Source organism: Cicer arietinum, chromosome 5, assembly GCF_000331145.2.
Source record: "Cicer arietinum cultivar CDC Frontier isolate Library 1 chromosome 5, Cicar.CDCFrontier_v2.0, whole genome shotgun sequence".
Taxonomy (NCBI): Eukaryota; Viridiplantae; Streptophyta; class Magnoliopsida; order Fabales; family Fabaceae; genus Cicer; species Cicer arietinum.
In genome coordinates this window covers 55,508,310-55,534,105 of record NC_021164.2, presented here as the reverse complement: position 1 = coordinate 55,534,105, position 25,796 = coordinate 55,508,310, and the positions used below count along the sequence as shown (strand labels likewise).

At 29.6% G+C, this 25,796-nt stretch overlaps 3 protein-coding genes and 1 pseudogene across 4 annotated transcripts; all 4 read left to right on the top strand.

Annotated features, from left to right (window-relative positions):
- The first annotated feature begins 6,709 nt into the window (after window positions 1-6,709).
- On the top strand, window positions 6,710-7,274 carry LOC101511772 (histone H4). The gene has a single exon (XM_004500165.4). The coding sequence runs from the start codon at window positions 6,791-6,793 to the stop codon at window positions 7,100-7,102; it is 312 nt and encodes a 103-aa protein (XP_004500222.1). The 5' UTR covers window positions 6,710-6,790; the 3' UTR covers window positions 7,103-7,274.
- Window positions 7,217-9,023, top strand: LOC101497419 (acyl-coenzyme A oxidase 2, peroxisomal-like; annotated as a pseudogene).
- Window positions 9,024-11,923: 2,900 nt separating this feature from the next.
- On the top strand, window positions 11,924-15,462 carry LOC101511442 (calmodulin-binding receptor-like cytoplasmic kinase 2). The gene is made up of 6 exons (XM_004500164.4): window positions 11,924-12,309; window positions 12,489-12,733; window positions 13,073-13,238; window positions 13,468-13,557; window positions 14,154-14,452; window positions 14,920-15,462. Exons 1-6 carry the CDS (start codon window positions 12,051-12,053, stop codon window positions 15,235-15,237), a joined length of 1,377 nt encoding a protein of 458 aa, XP_004500221.1. The 5' UTR covers window positions 11,924-12,050; the 3' UTR covers window positions 15,238-15,462.
- Window positions 15,463-17,021: 1,559 nt separating this feature from the next.
- Window positions 17,022-23,991, top strand: LOC101510928 (alpha-glucan phosphorylase, H isozyme). Of its 2 annotated transcripts, none has more exons than XM_004500162.4 (16): window positions 17,022-17,239; window positions 17,368-17,598; window positions 18,380-18,559; window positions 18,859-19,035; window positions 19,324-19,409; window positions 19,529-19,718; window positions 19,974-20,066; window positions 20,373-20,551; window positions 20,686-20,803; window positions 20,895-21,023; window positions 21,257-21,475; window positions 21,562-21,765; window positions 21,995-22,153; window positions 22,442-22,705; window positions 23,112-23,302; window positions 23,700-23,991. In XM_004500162.4, the coding sequence occupies exons 1-16, from the start codon at window positions 17,195-17,197 to the stop codon at window positions 23,824-23,826; spliced, it is 2,592 nt and encodes an 863-aa protein (XP_004500219.1). In that variant the 5' UTR covers window positions 17,022-17,194; the 3' UTR covers window positions 23,827-23,991. The 2 variants fall into 2 exon arrangements, with proteins under 2 accessions (XP_004500219.1, XP_004500220.1); XM_004500163.4 differs by having other exon boundaries at window positions 17,022-17,258.
- Window positions 23,992-25,796: the final 1,805 nt, after the last annotated feature.

Sequence of the window (25,796 nt, the reverse complement as noted above, 5' to 3'; positions counted from 1 at the left end):
ATTTTTCACATTCATCCAAAGTTTTGAAAAAATTTAAAATTTTTTGAAAAATTGCATGTGGAAAGTTTCACATTCATCTAAAGTTTTGAATTTTTTTAAACTTTTAAAAGAAATTGACAATAAAGTAGTAGATGGCAAAAAGAAGATAAAATAATATTTTCATGTACTTTGGGGGATGAGAGGTAAAAGTGAATGACCGAGTGGTAGATATCCTTTTGAGAGGTAAAAGTGAATGAATAAATGAGTGAGTAGTTGCTATCCACATTTTTACGAGTTTTTGTACTTCCCACCCCCACTACACTTCAAAAGACTAGTTGTTATTCACTAGAAATTTTTTAAAATTTTGAAACTTGTGTTGATTATAAAGGTTTTGAAATACAAAGTTTATCTTCGAAATACAATTTATTGTATTCGTTAAATATTTCCGAAGTTTTCATCTAGAACAAAAGTTTCGAAATACATATTTTCGTAACTTTAAAACTTTTGAAACAATAAATTTGTTGAAAGTTTTGAAACTTAATATTACATTCAAAACTTTTGATGAAAATGAAAGTTCCGAAAATTTGGAATTTTACTCAAATTTTCAAAATGTAAATTTTGATTAAAATGATTACATTATTATTTTTTAAATATTGTATTTACAATATTAATTAAATTTAGTATATTTTTTCAAATAAAATAAGGTATGAGTGGAGTTGAGGGTGAAATTCCTACTACACCGATCGTATATTCTACAGATAAATTCACGACTGGTCATATAATCTAAAAAACAACTGATATTATATGTTTTTAGTTTTTAATGTATACACATATGTTGATGTTTTATTTGAAATATATTTTGTTGATATTTTTCTCTCTAAAAGTTGTATTCGAATTGACAAAAACTATTGGAAGACAAAATATAATAATAATTGTTACCAGTAGATATGCTATAACTACCGAAAAAAGAAGAAAAATAGACAAATTAATTTTGGGATGCCAGAAAGATATAAAATAAAATCAAAATGAACATTAATTTGTTCAGACAAGGTAATTCTCCAATTAAACTCATATGTACATCGTTGAATATTGGTGAAGGATGAAAACTTAGTGTTCAATATGGAACACACAATCACAATTAAGTGGATACTTTAGACGACCATTTATATTTGGGACATTTAAATGAATATGAGAGAAACTTTGTTAATTACATGACAAAGTATAAACTTGTACCAAAAAATCATATTGAATGCTTTTGAAAGGTTGAAATAAAGAGAATCTTACAATTTCCAATCAAATATATAAAGCAATGAGTATTTATCAATCATATTTGTGAGGTTCATACACATAAGTGGAACATTTATTGAAGTTAATACAAAGTGAAATTATGTGCCTTGGACAAGAAGATGAGAGGATTCAGATGTTCTAAGAGTTATTTTTTGGACGCATCATGATTCTATAAAGATGTTGAACATGTTTGATTTTATTTTGATATGTGATAGCACATACAAAATAAATAGATATCGGCTACTATTGTTTGAAATTGCTGGTGTAACATCTACTAAGTTGTCATTTTCTATTGTGTTTTCTTATTTGGAACAAAAGTGACAAGAAAACTTCATCTGAACATTTGAAAAGGTAAAACAATTATTCGTATCTAAAAATTTAGTTTTTAAAGTTTCTGTGATCAATAGATAGAAGCGGAGCTTTGTAGGGACATAGGATGGCCACAAGTCACTACCACCCCAATGTCCCCAACAATTTTCGAGAAAAAACATTAACCAATAAAATAATTACAAAAAATATACTACATCTTTTAACTTCAATTTCAATTGTGAAAGTTTTGAGTTTCGTCTAGAGATATAAAAATCAAACCATCATTTGATAAACTAAAAAAAAATCGAAATAAATTAAATTAAATTTTTTGATGTGTTTGAGTTTAATTTGAATCGAACCAAATAAACTCAATCTGTGTTGATTTGAGTATGAGTTAATTTCATTTAAATATTGTTGGCCAAAGGATATTCATGACAACGATGCGTAAATTTGTATTACCACATACAACAACAATACGTCCACCACCTTATAAAGTGAAAACCAATGGAGATACTAAAAATAATAAAAAAGAGAAAGAAAAAAATTGATACTCCTCATATTGGGAATATGTCAATGCTTCTCAGAGATCTCCAAAACAGAATATGTAAATCATTTTTTTTTTTATATTACAGGGATGTAAACCAAAACACAAATTACGAGAACCAAAATAAAAAAAACGTTACATTTACAGGGACCAAAAATATATTTAAACCAAAAAATAATTAATTAAAATAAACATTACTTTACCATATACTCCGAGCCACACAATGTTCATATTGTGTCAACACCAATGTCACTAAGGGTCCTCCAAAGAATCCATGCCGATGAACCTTCTCTTCATCGGTCTGCTTCTCAGCTTCCTCAGAGTCCATCTCTTTATGCTCCTGAACATCCTCGCCAAGGTCATGAGACCTAAAATCACGTATTTGAAGATGTTGACGAGGTGAAAGGTTAGCCACATTTATTTGTTGATATGATGCGATGGGTGAAACTCTATTTTGATAGTGCGAATAATTTATCCGCTCACACCTCTGGTCCAAGTCACTGTAAAATTAACATATTAGTTATCATATCAATAATTTTTGTTATTATTTTGTTTTTTAAAATTAAAAAACATTTAGAATGTTTTGAATGTTTCAAAAGCTTCAAATGTTTTATAAATTTGAGTTTCGAATGTTTCTATTATTCAAAAGTTTTAAAATATTGAATTTCGAAAGTTTTATATTGCTCAAAATTTTCAAATATTATGGAATTCACTATTTCAAACATTTCGCATTTTTTGAAACTTTTGAAATTTCTTGAATTTTCTATTTTAGAAGTTTCATATTATTTGAAAATTCCATTAAAAAAACTGAAATTACATTTCGAATGTTTCAAATTAATCAAAAAGTTTGGAAAAAAAACTTACTTGTGTTTCAGAAGTTTCAATAGTTTCAAAAATATTGAGAAGTTTACCAAAGCTCGAATGTATGAGTGAAAATAATTTTTTTTTTTAGTTTTTTATATATAATAAAAGGCTAAATAACATTCACGGTCCCTTAACTTAATTTTAGTTTACGTTTTAATTCTTTATTTTTGTTCTTTTCGATTTGGTAATTTACTTTAAGTTTAAGTTATAATTTGATCTTTTATGTTTTAAAATGTTAATAATGTTATCCGTTTATTTACAAAAATGAAAAAAAATCATCAAAATTTTCAAAAAAAACCCATAAAATTAATTATCATCTTTAATATAATGCAAATTTCATAACTTAAATATTTAAATAAAATCATAAAAGATATTTTTAAATAAAATAACATTCATCAAAATTGATTTTTTTTCTTTTTGTAAAAAAATGGAATAACATTGTTGACATTTTAAAACATAAAAGATCAAATTACCACTTAACATTAAAATAAAGTACCAAATCGAGAAATAGAAGATAAATGACTAACGAGATCTTTTTCTAAAGTTAATAAATAAATTATTAAAATTTCATTTAATAACTATAAAAAATTCTTAGACAGAATTAATGACATTTTTAAATTTGTTTTCTTTTAATTTTTTTAAAATAAAATAAGATATTTCAACTGTTATACCGCAACATCAAAAAATCATGTAAATTTTTTTATCTTTTAGTTGAAGAAAAAAATCGTATACATTGTACCACTCAAATAACTCATGTTAGTAGAATGTTTACTACTTGTTTCATAAGTTATCAATTTATAATTAATATTTATAATATAAGGAATGTGTTCACTTTTTGTCTCATGATGTCTCAATTTATAACTAATATTTATCTCATTCCTATTGTCATCCATTAACCAATTTACTTTTACTATAATAGAGTGTGAGCCATTTTTATTAAATAAAAAAAAAGATTTGAGACATTTCTATTAAATAAAAAATTTTAAAAAATAGTTGAGACATAATTTTTTTTTATTTTTTAGAGAGGCCTAACACTTACTTTATTTGTCCTACGAGCCGACTCTATCAGTGAACCAATAGACCAAATTACACGGTTAAAACGAAATAAACCATTTTCTTAAACAGTTCAATCAAGTTCGAGGATCCGTTAAATCAAGAAAAAAAACCACATTATCAACGAAAGATAAATATTCGTTGAGTAATATAAAGAATTTAAGACATGTTAAAATAGATTTTAGTCATTTTCTTAGCCAACATGTGCTCTCGTTTGACACGTGACAGATAGTTCTTCAAGCGAAAAGATGACCTGGCAGTGTTCATGAACCTGTTTATTTATACCGCTATTCCTTGTTTTTTTTTACGACATATTTTTTTACTATATCTTATTATAATTAATTTAATATATGTTGTAATTCTACGAGATAATGGTAAAAAAGTTATAAATCATTCTATTTATTTTATTTTGTTTTATTCATTATATTAAATTTTAATTTTTTTTATCTTAGAAAAGATTGATTAATTCAATAATAATTCACTTATACAACTACAAAATTCTAATTGAAATCTAAAAAAATACGTTTAATTTACTAATATTGATATTTATTAATTAAATTAAAACTTAAAAATTTATTAAATTTTATTTTATTATACTAAATTTTACCATCTTTAAAAATATACAAGTTTAAAAATATGCAAAACCGGTATGACCGCAACCTTAAGCCCCATAAATTTTACAATTTTTTTAACTACTATATATACTTTTTAAGGAAAAATTAAGTACTATATCTTTAAATACAACTAATAAAATCGAATATAACCATCGAATATAGTTAACATGATTAAAGAAATTTAGTAATATAATTATATTGAATCTTAAGTAAAGTATGCATGTCTTAATTACATTTAATATATATAATAAAAATATTAATAAAATAAATTTTACAATGAGAAAACCAAATAGTTAGATCTTGATAATTTATATATGGTTTTGTAATTAAAAATAAAAGAAAAAATCATATAATTTTTTTAAGTGATTATACATCATTTAATTATTTAAATAATTTTTAATTATAATCATAGTTCAAGATTTAACCCCCAACCATCAAATCAAAATATATACACACGCAAGACTTGCTATATGTCACGAAGCTCATACCACCGAAATATGACGAAGTTGTGTTTTACATACCAAACAAAAGCAATGTGGTAATATATAAATAGTTAGGGGTTAAAAAGACCGTCGTACAATAATTGAAGCTTTATTTTTGTTTTTCTCGTGTCTTACATTCATAAGAAACAATATTTGTCTATGTATATAAACAAAAATACAAATAAGTAACAACAATGATAGAGATAAGTAAATTTACAATGAAAATAATCAATCTATAACTATCATACAAAGAAGACAATTGAGATCGAACCATGACGACTGAGAAAAAAGAAGATGAGACGGCTTTGAAAGAAACGAAGAGAAGAAAAATTAGACGTGTTAAGATGAGAGGAGAGATGACAATAACAAAGAGAAAGAATAAACTATATAATAATTATATAAAAAAGAGAAAAAAAATTCTAAAAATAACTAACAAAATAATTAAATTGTCTATTAGATACAATATGCAATATATAATGCACAATATTTATGTCAAAAAGTATATATAAATATCATTTTTATATATATAATAAATTTTGAGGTGACCTGATATAACATTTGTCCTTAGTAATTGATTTACTGTTGTCAGACTTGTGTTGATACTATTCCCACAATAATTAATGAATATTTTGAAATTGATAATTTTGAAAATTGAAAGTACTTAAAAAAAATGTTAACATAAGGAATTAACATTCAAATAAAAGCGTTAAGTTGTATCAAAATATTAGATTATTTTGCAAATGTATAGTCTATAAAGTTTTGAGAATACCTATAACATATTAACATTGCAACTGTTGAACAAATATGTAATTAATTATCGTTTTTTTCAAATAATTTTATATTTAAAATTTTTTCATTAAATATCATTGAATAAACATTTTTTTTATGATTCACAAGTATTTAAATAATTCAATTAAATAATAATTTAATATATATTATATATAAATAAAAAATTACAGTTATAAAAAAATATGTTTATCTTAATTTTGAAGAGAATTATTAAATTATATAAAATAGAAAGACTGCAATTTTATAAAATTATTCATATTTTTTAAAATTAATCATTAATGTTTTATTTTTAAATTTAATATCAAATTTAATGATTTTTATTTCATTAAACTTCAATTTTATATATTTTAATTTATATTTTTTAAAAATAAAAGTATAATTTATTATTCTTATCAGGTCGATTTCTAATCTAACTCCAATTCAAAAAAAAAAATTTTTTACTACATAGTTAAGATCTAATAATATTCATATTATATACTGAATTGATAGTATCTTATCTTGTGTATTTTGTTTATGAGACGGACTTTCAAATGCTAATTTTGAAAGAAAAAAGAAACAGCGTATACCTGAAATATGGCACAAAGAAAGTGCTGATCCGCACTGAAGCAATAAAATAAAATCGACCCGTTAAAATGAATGTATCGACGTCTGTTATTTCCTAAAGCAACTATGCGCGGATCGCTAATTAAGACCGTCGATTAACTAAAATCCAACGACGAAGATCAAAACTCAAAAACACAGTTCCCTCCTCGTCCTCCCGCTCGGTATCATACATAAATACTCCAATCCCCTTCATCATTTCCCACTCATATTCAAATCAAAACCCTAGATCCCCAAATTTACATTGTTCTTCAAATTTTCTCGATAAAATGTCTGGTCGTGGAAAGGGTGGTAAGGGACTTGGAAAGGGAGGTGCAAAGAGGCACAGAAAGGTTCTTCGCGATAACATCCAGGGAATCACAAAGCCCGCTATTCGTAGATTGGCGAGAAGAGGTGGTGTGAAGAGGATCAGTGGTTTGATCTATGAAGAAACCAGAGGTGTGTTGAAGATCTTTTTGGAAAACGTTATTCGTGATGCTGTTACTTACACTGAGCACGCGAGGAGGAAGACTGTCACTGCTATGGATGTTGTCTACGCTCTCAAGAGACAAGGAAGAACCCTCTATGGATTCGGAGGTTAAAACAGAAACACTCTTTTGTTTCTTGGTTCAGCTTTGTAATTTTATCATGCAATTCAAACTTCAAATTATGGAAATACAGTGATGTTTAGGTTGATTTGTGACATGTAATTCTCAATGAGATGTATGTGTATTCAAATTTAATGAAAAGTATTACTGTTTTATTTCTGATGAATTTTTGTTTGTTCATGTTTATTCTTTTAATTTATTTGCACATAATTTTTTACTTTTCAGTTAGTGTTCTTAATTTTTATGATAACAATTATGTAATTCCAAGCAAAACAATACATATTCCTACACTAACTTATATTGATTAATTTTTATTATTATACGTTAACATCGAAGCTCTTCTTGCAATTTTTTTTGAATTTCCTATTCAGCTCTCTAATTTTGCAACAAATCAATCCATACCACAAATGCAATTTCCGGATCAAAATTGAAATTCTTTATCAGATTTTGAAGCTCTCAGATAGTTGATAGGTTTAACCGTCTGCACCATTCATAATAATAATATGGATGAATGTGGAGTTTGAAATGTGCAGTTTGGTATTGTTGACATTTCTTTTAGGTGCTGTTGTTAGCGTTGATTTTTTCACTTGAAATCAAAATGGTTGTTCAATATAATCTTTGTTCTTTGGGGTGGCTCTGTTCTTGATTTTGGAACATTGAAACTCAATGATAAGTACTATTATGGTGTTGACAGCTTGGATTACCCTGGCTGTTTTGCTATGACTGAGATTCGCTATGGTTCAAACGTGCAGGGACTTTAAACTGTTGCCCCCTTTGATCCGATGAACTGATGAATTTATCATTGATACTCCAAATGGTGGATTGGCAATGCCAGTGCATTGCAAATTTGCGAATGTTTTTTCTAGGTTGAAGTTACTTATGATGCAAATGGAGTGTGATATGGGTATTCCTGCTTTCATATTACAAATTAGGGATATGAATACTCATCAAACACTTCCTTGAATTGAGATGCATTGACTGTGGTCATAAAGTTGGTCTAAATGGGGTTGATAATGGAGCTCTGAGATTTCACTCTGAGAATTCCTTGAGGCAACCTTAACCGTTTATGGGAAGTATATGAGTAGCCTTCAATGATGTTCTATGATGGTGTTGACAGCTTGGATTAACCTTCCTTCAGTTCATAAGCGGTTGGTGCAACTCTTTGTCAGCAATTCAGACCACCAAACCAACCCGAAGTCACTATTCTTGACTACCATCAGTCTCATCAGCATAAGCTTATGCCGCTGCTGGCTTTGACATATGGATTTCATTTTGCCACTACAAATTTAGTGTAGAAATATTCTCAAATGGCGAAGATTTAGTTGCAGATGTCCATGCTCTCAAAGTCACTCAGATCCTGTACGGAAGCCTGTGGAGGCTGTGTCTATGCTGCTGTAAATTGGTTCAGTACCTTGAGGAATGATCATGATCAACAGGTTGCAGCCAATCTTTAGAAACAATACCAAAGAAAGTTAAAAGGAGGAACTTTAGCAGTTACAAGAAACCACTTGAGAGATTCCATGAATACTTATCTGTTACAGCCAAATTTGGTAACTGCTAGATGGGAAGGCGAAGACCATCTACGAGATCCTAAATTTCAATTGGATGGTTTCGGATACTGAACTTTAGATTACTTAAAAATGTTGTGGTACAACTCCAAAAGCACTATCTCTTGGGGATTTTGGTGCATGGAATAGGTCGTTAAATCAACTCTTGACACTTGCAGAATCACATATTGAGTCAGTCGTTCTTGCTAAATTCATCAAAGCTGTGTAGAGCTGTTGACAAGTGGTAAATAACTCATTATTCATCAATATTTTTATTATTATTCTTTTAATTTTCAGTATGGTCTGTAGACAACTGATTTTACATGTATGATTATGTGAATGTCTCATTTGGCAGTGATTATGGTATAGTGCTTTTGTTGAAGATCTAAATTGTAGTTTTTGTTAAAAATCAGTGTAATATTTTTTGTGATTATATTGAATTCACTGTCAATTCAAACATTCCCTTCATGATCATGATTTACAGCCTAAACTCCCTGTTTGTCTTGAGTTCATTATCAATATTGAATTCCATTTATTTTGTTTCTTTAATGGCTTAATTTGATTCAACTGCAAAAGAATTGGTTTTCCTTCAGGTTATTGTTCTTTTGTAAGTAAAGCAAACCAACGAGTTTAATTAGCTAAGTAAACTCTTTTATGGTCCCTATTATTTCTTATTTCTAATTATAAAAAAAATGGACTGCTTCAAAATATTGTTTGAATTTTTAAAAGTTTAATTCCTGTCTCTAGCATCTATTAATTTTTTTTCTTGTTGAATGGCATACTTCAGCATATTTATATGAATTAGATTTGACCACATCAGTGATTATTATTATAGGAAAAGTAAAACACTGAAGTGTATGTTCACACTAGCCACAAGGTTTTGCCCAATTTGGAAACCATGTATAGCAATAAATACTATTCTAATTTTTTACTCAAGAAGATGCCAGTAACATATCTCTTTGTTTTCCTTGTCAGTTATTATTGCAGCATCCTCCACATGTTAAATTCAAGAATTGATCCCTTTGTATCAGCATATATTCTACTTTTGATTAGTATGTTTATAGTCAAAATAAATTTTCCTCCGGTCTTATATATAAAATAAAATTAGGGCAATAAAAGTTGATGTATTATACATTAATTTTTGTTGATCAATCTTTTTCTTATATATAAGATGGAGGTGGTATAATTAATAATTTAAACATTGAGTAAAAAAAATAAGCGTCGTTATCAAGTACATCATGTTTTGTACTTTTGATTAGTTTATACTTTCGGTTAACTTAAAAAAATTAGTGTGGTCATCAAGTACATCACGTTTTGTGGGTCTTCTAATTAATTTCCAGGAATACCTTCTGACTCTCCCATTATATCAGATAAGTGCATATCAATTTCCTAGAATTGTCAAACGAGTAATTCTTCAGTTGCAAACCACAGAGGAAAATTCAAAGTGAAACTATTGACAGCTTGCACACCCTTTAGTCAATCTATGTTTGATCACATTTTTTGTAACTTGTAAACAAGTGTCTTAGTTAAGGAATTAAAAAATAGAAGTTTTGAGTTGAATATACAACTTGCAAAATAATTTTTAAGGAATTGAACACGCACTCAGGGCACTTGTTAGTATTTGCAAATTATGTCTTTTTTTTCATTTTCCATGTTGCCCTAGAGAGGTGTTTCAATTTTAGGTTAGGAAATTATGATAATTTCTTTAAAATGCATTCATTTTTTAAGGGGAAAAATGAAACAAAAAGTTCAGTATGACTAATTGCAAATAACAAAAATAAATCAGTGTCCTTTGTTAAACATTGATATGGTATCCAGTAAAATAGGAACATTGATGTGGTATTTAGTCAATCATTCAACGACTTACGAAAGCTACAAAATTGAGTTTCTCTTGCTTTACTTTATTTTATGTATATAAAGAAATTTAAGGTAAAGGAATAGTGTAGTGTAAGACAAGGAAGACTTTAAAGTTTACTAAACATTTACCTAAGAGTTTTATATTTGTCTTTCTTCCCTTGCTATTTGACAATGACAAAAATAAATTCTTTAACGAGTAAATCGTCAATTTGCCCCTTAAAATTGTAGGAGTCTGACATTTATTTCTTTGAAATTTAAAAATAGGTAAATAACATCATTAAATTGAATGGTCGGACAAATTAACTTATTCGTTAATTTGTTTCGTTAATGAGGTTGATGTGAACATTAACTGCTTACGCGACTAGACCAACTGTTAGGCAACTCAATGTCACGTCAGATAGATGCTAAATTGTCTGATTTGATAAACACGTAGAACATGAGTTAAATTGTCCAACTTTGTAAACCAATTTGAAACTCAATTTTTTTTAAACGAAACCTGCCATCAAATCATTCCTTCTAATCACAAATAACAAATAATCAAAGACTATTAATGAGTGGTGATGACAGAAACAAGTAAATGATGGGAATAGTGAATAAGAGGAAGATGAACAAGTGAGGAAAAATGATTGACCCCTATAATTTCATGGACATATTGGCTAAAAAAACCATATTAATAGATTCAAATAGTAAAATATCAATAGAAATTTAAATTTGCTAAAAACATATAAATGATGAATTTGCGAACATATTCACAACATTCATGTTAATATCGTAAACATGACACAAAACAACAATAACTCTACAAATATGAAAAATTATGTGTCCGTAATATCTATGCCTAGTGCCAAATTCATTGATCGAAATCTATAATCAACTAAATTTACTCTATTAATCTGAACCAAAACAAACACCGCATCTAAACAGGAAAAAGCGCCGCACCAAGATGAAAAAATAAAGTAATACAACAAAAAATACGAAGAAAAACTAAATTCGTGTGGAAGCTATTTATTTAAATAAAATGAAGGAAAAATGCAATTTCAATGGATGATTTTAGACTAAAAAATATCTTAATATAATAATGTGACAATTTTTAGTCAAAAACATTTCTCATTTCAAAAACAAAGACCAAAAGGAAAGTCCTTTCAAGTCACATATATATGTGAAACCGCGTAGAGCGACTAATACTAGCACATTCAGGTCTAACTACAGCTCGCCATTGAAATGGAATAGTTTGAAATTTACATTTTTAAAATAGTTTTTAATTTATTTTATTTTAATAGTTTAAATTTATTTTATATTTTTTGTTTTTGTTTGGCTTCTTGGATGCTGATCCTTTGACTTGGTATGGTAACTGATAGCACTCCTTTTAAAATGTCAAACTTTTTGAAAGAAAGAAAGTAAAAAAAAAACACTTTTGCAGGTGTGAATGAAACTACATATGATGATAAAATAATGAAAGCAACTTAAATCATATCCCTTTTGATTATATAGCTTAAATAGAGATGATGTTCAAATTGAATACACTTTAGTTTCTTCAAATGAAAAAACAAGGAGGCCCCAACTTGCATCAATCTAACCAAAGAAAAAAGAAAGTTGGTCACAAAAGTGGTAGTGCAGGCAAGGACAATGGAACAAATAGGAGTAATACTAAGAATGACCATACTGCCCTTACATATTTCAAGTCTGTTGTCAAGGTATGTGGAAGCCTTTTTACATTGTTTCTTCCTGGGAATACAAAAACAACCTCAGAAGCTGCTGAAAATAATTCCACAAGGAACAAAGTTAGAGGAGTATCATGTAAGTATGATGAATAATTAATATATGTTTTCTTATTCTATTTGATGATATATGTGAATTTATTTTATTATTATGTTTTTTATGGTTTACCCTTTATGTATATTGGTGTTGAGATTGTGAAAAAGGAAAACTTTTTTATTCATCTTATAAAGGGTAATATTTATTATTGGAATTTGCAGCTTCAACAGATGTATCATCTGATAGTTCTAAGAGTTCATCAAAATGGAAATCTTCTCAATCCTCAGCAGCATCATCTAGCACTTCAAGTATTCAGCTTGGAATGGGAAACTTTACCTTTGAGGAAATTTACAAGGCAACAGCAAAATTCTCTGTAGATAATAAGATTGGTGAAGGAGGGTTTGGAATAGTATACAAGGGAAAGCTTTCTGATGGATCCCTTGTGGCTGTCAAGTGTGCCAGTAAGGTATGATGACATAAATAAGTTCATCTTTTGACTATTTTCCATCAGGCAACACCCACACTTATATTGAAGACATGTATAGTGTGTCTGATATTTGTCGATGTCTAACACTGATGTATGCAGCTACATTCAATTATTTCTATTACTCAAATTTTATTGATAACGACATATTAATAGTGTCTGGTGTCTGTATCAATGCTTCATAGTTTCCAATCTCTATCTAGAACCTGTTCAAATGTGATTGAAATTGATGAAAATAATCAGATTCATCATATATATCTTAGTTTTGTTTTGTTTGTTTTTATCAATGAGAGCTTCTGATATTGAAATGTTTATTAACAGGATGTACATAAGAAGCACTTGGCTGAGTTCAAGAATGAGATAAACACCTTGTCAAAAATTGAGCATTTGAATCTTGTGAGGTGGTATGGATATTTGGAGCATGGAGATGAAAAGATTATTGTTATTGAATATGTTAATAATGGAACTCTTAGGGAACATCTAGATGGTATGTCTAAGGACTTGCCTACTGAAATATTTATAATAAATTGCTATATTATATTCCCTTTAAAATGAATTATAAGGAAAATGTTAACTGAAAAGTTGATGTATCTAGTCTTAATTTAAGACCAGACACATAATTTTTAGTTATTATTTTAACTTATATTTCATTCCAGAGTACATAGTAGTATAAGCAATTGATATAATGTGATAAAGATTTTCAATTGCTAATGCAGGTGTAAGGGGAAATGGACTAGAAATTGGTGAACGTCTAGACATAGCAATTGATGTAGCTCATGCAATTACATATCTTCACATGTACACAGGTATTTGCCTTTGTTTATAAAACTAGATTAAAAAGTAAGATATGTAACAAAAAGCATTGTATAGTATCAACCTATACTCAAATGCAGTATTCTAACAAGTAACAGCTAATCATATACTCCCTCAGTAAGAAACTATAAAAAAACTGTCACATCTAAACTGTAAATAAAAATTGATTCTTTTATCTATTTAATGAAAATATACCAAAATTGTCCTTTTTTATGCATTTAAATGAGATGAGAGGTAATTTAGGCAATGAAGTTGAATTTTTAAATGAGATTAACAAGATTAAATGTGAATAACTAATTATCTTAATAAGTGTAAGTAACTAATTTTGCATATATTTTGTTATGGAAGGAATATGTTGCTTTTGAATTATCTTATGAACAACTTATTTGAGCTCGTCTCTTGGCACAAGTGTTTGCCACAGTGTTCGGTGGAGCTTATGATAATAGTTTATGATATATTTATAAGATGTTTTCAACTTATTTTTGATAAGCTCTTCATAATAGCTTACAAGTTATATGAAAACAAAACAGATTAATGGCATTTTGTACTTGTTATTTATGTTCTCATCCTTATTGTTTGATTGACACAGATCATCCAATTATTCACAGAGACATAAAAGCATCAAACATCTTAATAACTGACAAATTGAGGGCCAAAGTGTCAGACTTTGGTTTTGCTAGGTTGGGATCAGAAGACCCTAATGCAACTCATATCTCAACTCAAGTTAAAGGAACAGCTGGTTACTTGGATCCTGATTACATGAGAACAAGACACCTCTCTGAAAAGAGTGATGTTTATTCCTTTGGTGTTTTACTTGTTGAAATGATGACAGGAAGACATCCAATTGAACCAAAGAGACACCTCAGTGAGAGAGTTACAATTAAATGGGTAAGTATATATATATATAAATTAGAATCAAATATGATTTTTACAAGACACCAAATAGTTTTAACTTTTAACCTCTTTGGGTTCGGCTGAGAGATAACAAAAGTCTGACAAAATAATGTTCTAGTAAGAAATCAAACTTGGTACTCCAGATCGATTCGATTTTAACTGAAACTTATTAACCATTTATTTGTCATATGCAAAAGGCTATTAACATGGAGGTTATAGAAAGAAATAATAATGAATCAATCAATAAGCTTGTCTCATGTTTCTGCAAAGCTATGATTTATGTTCTCTTACAAAATTAAACAAGACATGCAAATAATACAAAATGCAAACATAGCATACCCTTTACTTTGTATCTTATGATTATCACCATGACAATGAAGATGAGAGAATATACACTTGCAATGAATCATTGAATTAATTAGACTGACATAACATAATTTGCATGTAATATATATATGCAGGCAATGCAGTTGTTGAAACAAGGAGAAGCTGTGATTGCAATGGATCCAAGGCTTCAGAGAAGTTCAGCCTCAAACAAAGCTGTACAAAAGGTTCTCAATCTTGCTTTCCAATGCCTTGCACCGGTGAAACGATTGCGGCCATCGATGAAGAATTGTGCAGAGGTTTTATGGGAAATTAGAAAAGATTATAGAGACAGAGTCTTTTCTCATCCTCCTCCTGTTTCTCACCATTCAGCAGATTTTCCTCAGAGAGATTCTAGGAAGAATAGACATAAGTCATATGGTATAAATAATAACAATAAATTTGTCTCAGCATAATCAAATTCATTTTTGAAATGGCTAATACAATACAACGTTTTTTTTATAGACAAATGTTGTTATGTTAGTAGCCAGGTTTCGAACACCGGACCTTATTCTCAAACTTCTTCGAGTGTCTCAGTTCATCCACTTGAACTACAACTGAGATTACAACACAATTCTTATTTGTATCATGTTCATTACTTGCATCTATTAGTTTGATGAAGTTATTTATTTATTTATTTATTTATTTACCATTTCCATTTTGAAATTTTCAATGTTTTGGATTGTTGAGAGTTGAAAGTATGCTTTGGTGGCCTAACTGATGTGAGATTGTGCATAGAAGGGAAGTCACACACACTTATTGATTTTAGTGTGGAAGTTTTAGTCTTCTGCTTTTGACTATATATTATATCCTTTATGTTGTTGTGACTTGGAGTTTGAATTTCATATGTATGATTACAATGCAGTTAACACATTTAGACAGACTAATCAGTTCAAATTTTAATTATTTTTAAATATAAAATCTAAATTTAAATTATCCCATCTTGATCAAAGATTACTAATATTTTTTATTTATATAATTTTAAACACTAAAACCAAAACATTGAACAAAATAATATTCCTATTGTTTCCCTTACGTGACGTGAATATCAAAAGAATATTAATTTTTTATTAAAACGAAAAGGAGAAAAATTATTGTCCGTCGGATTTAACCACGTTTATATAGTAATACATTAATCTTTTCACGTTGCTACCGCTTCCAATAGAAGTAACGACGTGTCCACCTTCTCACCGTCCCAAATAACAATGCTAATCCAACCCTTTCATGTGACCTCTTCTTCTTTCCTTCACTCTCACTCTTCTCAACTTCAATACAAAATTTCCATCTTCTTGTCATTTTTTTAATATCCTTATTTATAAAAAGTCACAAATGTTAACACGTGTCTTAACAACTCGTTAAAAAACCAAATATTTGATTGAAAATTTATTAGAAGTCTTGTTTTTGTTTTGACAAATTTGTTTTTTATTTAAAAGTAAATAATAACAATATTCACATACAATTACAATATTTTTAATTTAAGTCTGAATCGTTATTTGTCAGATAAATTAAACTTATATATTGACAAATTTGTTTTTAAATTGTTTTAAGTTTAAAATTTAACAATTTTAATATAAATTTTTTAATTTTAGATGCATAGTAACTTTCATAGACATTTAACAAATACCTATAAAAAATACTTTAATATATTTATTTTTTTATTAATTAAAATTAAATTAATAATCATTTTAGAACGCTAAAAAAATTTTCAACTCAATATATAAAAGCACTCTTGCCACTCTAACACCTCAAGTGTTATATATCTCATTCTCAATCATACACTAAATATAAACATAAATATCCTAGTAACATTATGTTTTGAGTAGAACTAGATTTAAATCACTCAATTGACCTTTGGGTATAGAATAATATAATTCGAAGATGAGAGACTATTAAAAAATAATCAATCAAATAATCAAGAAATATTAATCATCAATAAAATTGTACTTAAAAACATTAATATCTTATTTTTACATTAGATCAAAAGAAATTTACTTAGAAAGTTACAATAAAAGTGAAGTATTTTGGAATTTTAGTGCATATAAGTGAACTATTTAATATATTTAATTGAGCGAGTGAAGTATATTAAATATTTTTTTTTAAATAGAGATATTCACAAAAAAAAATAAAAATAAAAATAAAATCCCAGATATTTTCTCCTTTTCTTTTCATGATCATTCACATATACATATCCATGTCCAAACCTTTCTCTGTCTACTTCATGTGGTCCGAGTCTCACTTGAGGAATCGTTTAGCATCATATCTTCTGATACTCTTTCTTGGCCTAGCAATTCCATTCCTTCAAATATCTTTTCATATGCTTCCAAACCCAGATTCTCTTTTTCCTTTTTAATCTCTTCATTTCTCCTTTTTCCAATGCATTTCTTCAATTATTCATCTTCAACTTGGAAAGTGGAACTGGTGCTTTTCTCTCACTTGGGTTGCTTTTTATTCATCACCATTTTCATTTTTATTGTATAAAGTTTCCATTTTTGTAACAATTTGATTAAAGGGTAGTGTAATTTTTTTCTCTTTTTGTCTGGTGATAGGTTAAAGATAAGGATTTGGAAATGGGTTCCAAAGTAGAGACTAATGGTGGTGGTTCTCTAGTTGCTGCTAAAGTTGCAGCTGTGGCAAATCCATTGGCTGAAAAACCTGATGAGATTGCTTCTAACATCAGTTACCATTCTCAGTATAGTCCTCATTTTTCACCTTTCAAGTTTGAGCTTGAACAAGCTTACTATGCAACTGCTGAGAGTGTTCGTGATCGCCTCATTCAGGTATATGAATTGATGGTACATTTACTTGGAGTTTGGATCTCTAATGCATGTGTTTTAGTTTTTGAATTATCATTTCTTTGAGTCAATGGCTTTTCATTTATATAGAAGTGTGCACTTTCTCTAGGAATATGCATTTGTTTTACTTTCATGGTATTATTATTACAAGTATGATCTGTGTAGCTCCGACATTTGAGATCAAAGGTTTAGATTGAAGGTGTGTTGGTGTGTCTAACATGTGTCGGTGGACACTGAGATGACACTGATGATTCACTTTATTCCATTTTTCAAATTATTATTGATGTCGTGTCTGATATCGATGTCTCTGCCAATTGACATTACTTCATAGGGTATAATTGTGATTGGTGGTGTTTCTAACTTAATAGCAATTGAATTGAGGATCAAGTTTCATTAAAATAACTTTTTTTTTGTGTCAGAAAGTTGTAGGACAACAAAATGATCATACCACCAACTTGACTGTTTAAATGAATTGTGTGCGTGTGTGTGTATGTAAAGTTGTGAACCTCTTTTACTTCTTCATGTGACGGTTCAATTCAGTAACTTGAGTTGAACTGAACTTCAAACACATTAACTTGAATTTGTGCAAGTTGTGATTCATTTTTTCCGAATTTAGTTAAGATAAAAAAAATACCTAGACTAAGGGTAATTAAATAAGAATGTTTTTCAAATTTTACTTTCTTCACTTTTGATTTACGTCCTAGGTTAGTATACTTTGTATTGTTTTATTTGAATATGACTGATGCTTTGGTGATAATTATTTCAGCAATGGAATGAAACATACTTACATTTTCACAAAGTTGATCCCAAGCAAACTTACTACTTATCAATGGAGTTCCTTCAAGGTCGAGCTTTGACCAATGCTATTGGAAATCTGAACATCCAAGATGCATATGCTGATGCTTTGCGCAAATTTGGACTTGAACTTGAAGAAATAACGGAGCAGGTAATAGAAAATTGCAACATTTAGTCTAATAAGTAATAAGTTATCTAATGCTACTTTATTTTGCCAAATTATTTAACTGATAGATAAACCAAGGGGGTTATTCAAAAACATTTTTCATTATACAAATTATTATTATTTCTCATGTTTGTCACCCAGGAACAGTAGTAACAAATTAAACTTTCATTGTTCAACATGAAAGATTCTACTATGAATCTAAATTACTTCATATCTATGATTAGTTTTGATATCTAGCGTATAAAAAATGATTGCTGAACCCTTCAACGTGAATCTTTTTACAGGAGAAGGATGCAGCACTAGGAAATGGTGGTCTTGGTAGGCTTGCTTCTTGCTTTCTGGATTCCATGGCAACACTTAATTTGCCTGCTTGGGGTTATGGTTTGAGGTATAGGTACGGACTATTTAAGCAGATAATTGCGAAAGAAGGTCAGGAGGAAGTTGCAGAGGACTGGCTTGAGGTTTGATTTATATTCTTTCTTTTGAATCCATGAAACTACATCACATATTTCAACAAGTTTTGTTAAATAATGGCTATAGTATCACTATAGTATATGAGAATTTGAACAAACAACTATGTTTCTACAATACGCTATTTAGTACAAAATGTTGTCAAATAGCTACTATAGCGGTGCTATAGCATTGTTGCGTATCAGAATTTGAACAAACCGTTAGTTTTTGCAATCCATGATTGACAACACTAATATTTACGGGATACTGATGCATAAAATCATATGAAAATCAAACAGAAGTTTAGCCCCTGGGAAATTGTGAGGCATGACATTTTGTACCCCGTCAAATTCTTTGGCCAGGTCGAGGTTAATCCTGATGGAAGGTGAGTGTAAATCTACTTCGTTACTATGAAAATTAGTTTTAGGCTGCTTTGGTGTATGACTCTCTATGATAGTGAAAGCTTGCAAAATAGAAGTTCTTACTGTTTGGTTTGTATGACAGCCGAAAATGGGTTGGCGGAGAAGTTGTGCAAGCACTAGCTTATGATGTGCCAATCCCTGGATACAAAACCAAGAACACTATCAGTCTTCGCCTCTGGGAAGCAAAAGCGCATGCTGATGATTTTGATTTATTTTTATTCAATGATGGTCAACTTGAATCTGCTTCAGTGCTTCACTCACGAGCTCAACAGGTCAGTATCGATGAATATTGAATACTATGTTCAGGAATAACCAGGTTATTGTCAAATAATCTGTTACTATTATAGTTATAAGATTTCAGAAATAAGCATGTATTTGCATTTATAAGTTTTCAGAACAAATGAAATTAAATTTTTGTGTCCTCAACCTTGATTATCATCACTCCCTGGCTATGAATTGGTCCCTGTAAAGAAGAATCAAACATGAAGTTCAGTGAAACATTTCCATAGTAAAATTTTATTTTGTAGATTTGTTCGGTTTTGTATCCTGGGGATGCCACAGAAGGTGGAAAACTTCTAAGACTGAAGCAGCAGTACTTTCTCTGCAGTGCATCACTCCAAGTAAGTTAAATTCATCTGGTAAATCTCCTTTTCATTTTAAAAGTTCTTTATGCTCTCTCTTAGTAGCGAGTTAGGATTTGAAACTTACGGCGGTGGTGCAATGATAAATGATCTTATATTCGGACTATATTTTGACAGAATGTATTTTGGTTCAATGGGTTGGATATTTTCGATGAGATATTCAATAGGGCCAAAATTACGTCATTTGATGTTACCAAATACCAAAGACGAATATATTCACATCTTTTGTTTGACAGACTATAGTCTATTCTTACTGTTTTCCTCTCATTTCTGGACCAATTACAGGACATTATTTCCCGATTCAAGGAGAGGAGGCAAGGACCTTGGAACTGGTCCGAGTTCCCAACAAAGGTTGCTGTACAATTGAATGATACACACCCAACCCTTTCAATACCAGAGTTGATGCGATTACTTATGGATGATGAAGGGCTTGGATGGGATGAAGCATGGGAAGTGACAACAAAGTCAGTAAATTGTAGAACTTGTTGCGCTGCATGGAACAGTTGTTTTCCGTTTTGTTGCTTCCTAGACCTGTCAATTTTTTGTAGTGTGTAATTTTATTCCTTATTGCTAAAATTTGATGCTATATTGTAACCAGGACGATTGCTTACACTAATCATACCGTCCTCCCTGAAGCGCTGGAGAAATGGTCCCAACCTGTAATGTGGAAACTGCTTCCTCGCCACATGGAAATCATACAAGAAATTGACAAGAGAGTAGGTTGCTTGTTTTCCTTGTTTCTCTTTCAATTAACTCCGTGAAAAGTGTACTGACATGTTCGAGGTTTATATCGTAAAATGCTTGCAGTTCGCTACATTGATAAGTAAAACCCGATTGGACCTTGAGAGCGAACTTTCCACCATGCGCATCTTGGACAATAATCCCCAGAAGCCAGTTGTTCGGATGGCAAACTTGTGTGTGGTTTCTGCTCATACTGTAAGTGACGCACTTATTTGAACTTCAAAGTAGAGTCTCATCCATCTTACCATATTCATGTCTTCTATCCTCTAATACATGACAAAGAGTTCATGACGTCAATTGATCCATGCAACCAACCTCATCTAGTGCTTTTATGACTGATTTTCTTTCTATCTGTGACCATCTATATATTATTTGTGAAATTGATTTCAATTGCGATTTATTTACTTCTTGCTGCCCATCTATTATAGGTGAACGGTGTTGCCCAGTTACACAGTGATATATTGAAGTCAGAATTATTTGCAAATTATGTTTCAATATGGCCAACAAAGTTCCAAAATAAAACTAACGGCATTACACCTCGAAGATGGATCAGTTTTTGCAGTCCTGAGCTAAGCAGGATAATCACTAAGTGGTTAAAAACTGATCAATGGGTAACTAATCTTGATTTATTAACAGGTCTTCGACAGGTGAGTACCCCAATGCTTCTCTACAGGTAATCGATTCCTATTATTGCAACATTCTAACATACAATTCCTGGTGTTTTTTCCTATAGTTTGCTGACAATGAAGAGCTACAAGCAGAGTGGCTGGCTGCAAAGATGGCTAACAAGCAGCGCTTGGCACAGTACGTTCTGCAGGTGACAGGGGAGAGCATTGACCCTGATAGTCTATTCGACATTCAAGTCAAGCGTATCCATGAATACAAGAGGCAGCTACTAAATATTCTTGGTGTGATCTATAGATATAAAAAGTTAAAGGTATGAGAAACAGACCACTGCATGATAGAGTACATTTTTTAAATTCGTGTTGTTCTAAGTTACTACTCCCTCTGTTCCAAAATAAATGTCCTTTTGGCATAAAAAAATGTTCCAAAATATTAGTAAGTATCATATGCTTCTTCAATGCGACATTGAATAAGTATCACGACATAATATGAAAGATATGACTATACTAAATATTTTCTTTATAACTAAACTATTAAAATAGGAGATGAGCCCTGAAGAACGGAAAAGTACAACTCCACGCACTGTCATGTTCGGAGGAAAGGCGTTTGCGACATACACAAATGCTAAACGGATAGTCAAGCTTGTCGATGATGTTGGGGCAGTTGTAAACATTGATCCTGAGGTCAATAGCTACTTGAAGGTAACTACTTACTTTTGCATACAAGTGTGTTTTCACAATAGTTGCAATAATCATTTATGCTGCTATTTTTTGCTACACAAGTAACTAATATAAGCAAGCAATGTATAGGAAACATGTAGTTAAATTCAATTTCTTCCATTTTTCAAATTATTATTGGTGGCCACGTGTCAGTGCTTCATCACTAGAGACATATATGAATTGCTGAACTTATAGTAGTTTGATATTATGCTGATTGAGGAACAAATTGTGATGAAACTTGTTCTTACTTGTACCAAAACCTTTTTTTAGGTTGTGTTTGTCCCAAATTACAATGTATCAGTGGCGGAGGTGCTTATCCCAGGGAGTGAGCTATCACAACATATTAGTACCGCAGGCATGGAAGCAAGTGGCACGAGCAACATGAAATTCGCTTTGAATGGATGCCTTATAATAGGTACCTTAGATGGAGCTAATGTGGAAATCAGGGAAGAGATTGGTGAGGAGAATTTTTTCCTCTTTGGTGCAACAGCAGAGGATGTCCCTAGACTGAGAAAGGAAAGAGAGGATGGACTGGTATGTACTTACATTCATTCAAAGTTCCTATGTAGAAAATAATAGTTTTTTCTTTTCTTTTCGAAAGCTCGTTTAGAATGCTGCAGAAAAATTGCAGAATAAGCTAATAGAAATGGAATGTAATGGATATACATTGTCGGGTAAATTAGTTTTGCACTAATATTTGGCGGGAGTCCTCTATTTTACCATGTCATACCACTAATTTCAAAATTCAATTACGAAAGTTGGATGATGTGGCAAAATACTTTATTCTCACTGAACCTACAATGCATGTCTCATTTTCTCATTGAAATGTACACCAAGTTCCTATGAAAACAAAATAAAAATTGAAAATATTTTCACAAATCAAACTAACTATAAAATTTATATAATGACTGCTAACATTACCATTTTCTGTGACTTAAAGTTCAAACCGGATCCGCGATTCGAAGAGGCAAAGAAGTTTATTAGGAGTGGAGTGTTTGGAAGCTATGACTACAACCCATTGCTCGAGTCCTTGGAAGGAAATTCTGGCTATGGTCGTGGTGATTACTTTCTTGTTGGTTATGACTTCGCAAGCTACATGGATGCTCAGGAAAAAGTAGATGAAGCATATCGGTAAGATTCGATCTTTCGCGATTTCTCCTTTTAATTTCCCTTCTAGTTGTTTGTGGTTAAAGTGAGTTTGGATTCACTGTGGAGTGTCGAAGTCGATTTCGTCATATCAAAATGCAATTTTAATAAAACTCTAGATGTTTGATTACATTGAATCAAAATTGATTTTACCTTCAAATCGTGATTTTAGTAAAATTTTCATTAGGTTGAAAATTTTACACTAGGTTTTATATCAAACTATTTTTTAGAGTAAAATTATCCAAGCAAATCATTTCCCTTCAAAATCAATTTTAACCATAACTATTTGGATTTAATTTATATACATTGTGTCTAAAGTCACACAGATGATTGGTTATGACGTGCTGACAAGTAAAATTTTGATATGTTTTGCATGGTGCAGTGATAAGAAAAGGTGGCTAAAAATGTCAATCTTAAGCACTGCTGGGAGTGGGAAGTTCAGCAGTGACAGGACAATTGCTCAGTATGCTAAGGAAATTTGGAACATTGAAGAATGCCGCGTACCATAATTTCAGATCTTCTCTGTATAGCATAGAGAGCATTATATTAAATATAATGACAAGTTTGTAATTGCCAATAAAAAAACATAATGGCTTTCTATATATTATATAGTAGGTGCACTGACTCAATGCATCTGCTTCTATATGAAAATAAATCAATAACTTATATTTCTATTTGTTTTTTTTATTACCAAAATTTGCCTAGCCTTCCAAATTTGTTACCTGTATTGTAATGGATTAGTCTGGTTGTTCTGGTTCAGTTGAATAAAATCATTTCTGTTTAGAAAGTTCAAAATTTGAATTGCTATGTTTATGAGTTTAGGAGAAAAATTTATTGAACTATTTGAGGTTGTACCATCTAATATTTTTTTGATTAAACCATCTTCTAATGTTCACTTCACCTCCAATTTCAGAGGAATTAGATGGAATCCTCTTTTATATTCTATTCCATTATAAAATATTCAAACAAATTAATAAAAAAGTAAATAGGAAAAACTACAACATGCAAATTAGAAATTTAAGCTATAAGTAGACTTTAGAGCTTAGTTTTTGTGTTTGTTTTTTATAAGCTTGGAGATTACTTTGCTAATTGGTGTTCATAATTAAATGCAAAGAAAATATATTTTACTACTTTATAATAGACTATATTTTGAGATTTATTTTGATACATTTTTAGTGTCATGTTTTAAATTATCAACATATCACAATCTTTTATTTGTGTGACTTTTAAAATAAAAATAATTAAAATTATACATTTGTTGTGATCTAATAATTGTGATTTGATAATGTAAATCATCTTTACATTGTTAATATATATTAATTAAATCTATTTTATATTCGTAATTTTTAAATCCCAATTACATGAGTTTTTGTATTTTGGAAAGATACACTATACTTGTTTTGAATTACAATAGTAACATTTACTTGTGAATTAAAAAGGAAATACAATAGTACTCAAAAATAAAAAATAATTACAATAACAAAAAGAATTTCTCCAAAACACAAAAGAATTGATTTGTGAAATAAATGGTGATCCAAATTTTCTACCTGAGCCAAGGCTACTCATCTTGAGTATTACATACGACACCCAAAATGAGTCATTCAATATATCTCAACTTGTTGTTCCAACTAAATTAATTTGTATAATTCTGTGCTAGAACTAATTAATTTAATTAAATGTCTTCTAGTATATTAGTATTACCACAGTAGACACAGTAAAATTACAAAATACCTAATAATTTGTAAATATTAATAATATATAATTAATATTTTGGAATTATGTGTAGTAGTTCACACTATTATAAAATCCAAATTACTCATCAAAGTTTAATGAAAATCATAAAAAGACGTTATTTTAAAATGGACCTAAAAGATAAAACTTAACAATTTAATAATTTAAATTTGAAAAAATATAAAAGTTGGTTGCCTCTATTCTAGTTGCCTCTAGATAACTCTAAAGGTAAAACAATTTCTATGATACTATCAAATGTGTATCCAAATTATGAATATTTTGATCAATAATTCTTTAATTTGTTCATGTCGACATTTCTATATTAAATCATATAAATTATGAGTTTTAATACATTTATCTATTTAATTTTAATCTCAATAATTAAATAAATTATTTTTATAATTAAATTTTAATTATAATTATAATAAAAAAATTATTTTAAAACAGTCTTAAAAAATAAATTTAAAAATTTGATGATATTATATAATAGTACATACCAAAATATATTATTTTGAGTGACTTAAATGTTTTGAACACTTTCTTGCCTCACACTACCATAAATAACTCCAAATTGTGTGTCATTTTTCGATCCAAACTTTCTCTTTCATCATCGCAAACCCTAATACCTCCATTTTTCGTTCTCAACATTCTCCTTCATCTTTCATTCTCTTTCTCCTTCATCTTCGTGACCTTTAAAGCGTCAATAAATACCATCACTCGTTCCAACATTAATTTTTTAGATGATTTG

What these genes read in the sequence shown, in the direction of transcription:
- LOC101511772 (XM_004500165.4), top strand. Translation starts at nt 6,791, where the DNA reads ATGTCTGGTCGTGGAAAGGGTGGTAAGGGACTTGGAAAGGGAGGTGCA.
- LOC101511442 (XM_004500164.4), top strand. Translation starts at nt 12,051, where the DNA reads ATGAAAAAACAAGGAGGCCCCAACTTGCATCAATCTAACCAAAGAAAA. An exon ending in CTGTCAAGTGTGCCAGTAAG is followed by an intron (nt 12,734 to 13,072) that starts GTATGATGACAT and finishes GTTTATTAACAG; the next exon opens with GATGTACATAAGAAGCACTT. An exon ending in ATATCTTCACATGTACACAG is followed by an intron (nt 13,558 to 14,153) that starts GTATTTGCCTTT and finishes TGATTGACACAG; the next exon opens with ATCATCCAATTATTCACAGA.
- LOC101510928 (XM_004500162.4), top strand. Translation starts at nt 17,195, where the DNA reads ATGCATTTCTTCAATTATTCATCTTCAACTTGGAAAGTGGAACTG. An exon ending in TTGCAGAGGACTGGCTTGAG is followed by an intron (nt 19,036 to 19,323) that starts GTTTGATTTATA and finishes AAAATCAAACAG; the next exon opens with AAGTTTAGCCCCTGGGAAAT. An exon ending in GAGGTTAATCCTGATGGAAG is followed by an intron (nt 19,410 to 19,528) that starts GTGAGTGTAAAT and finishes TTTGTATGACAG; the next exon opens with CCGAAAATGGGTTGGCGGAG.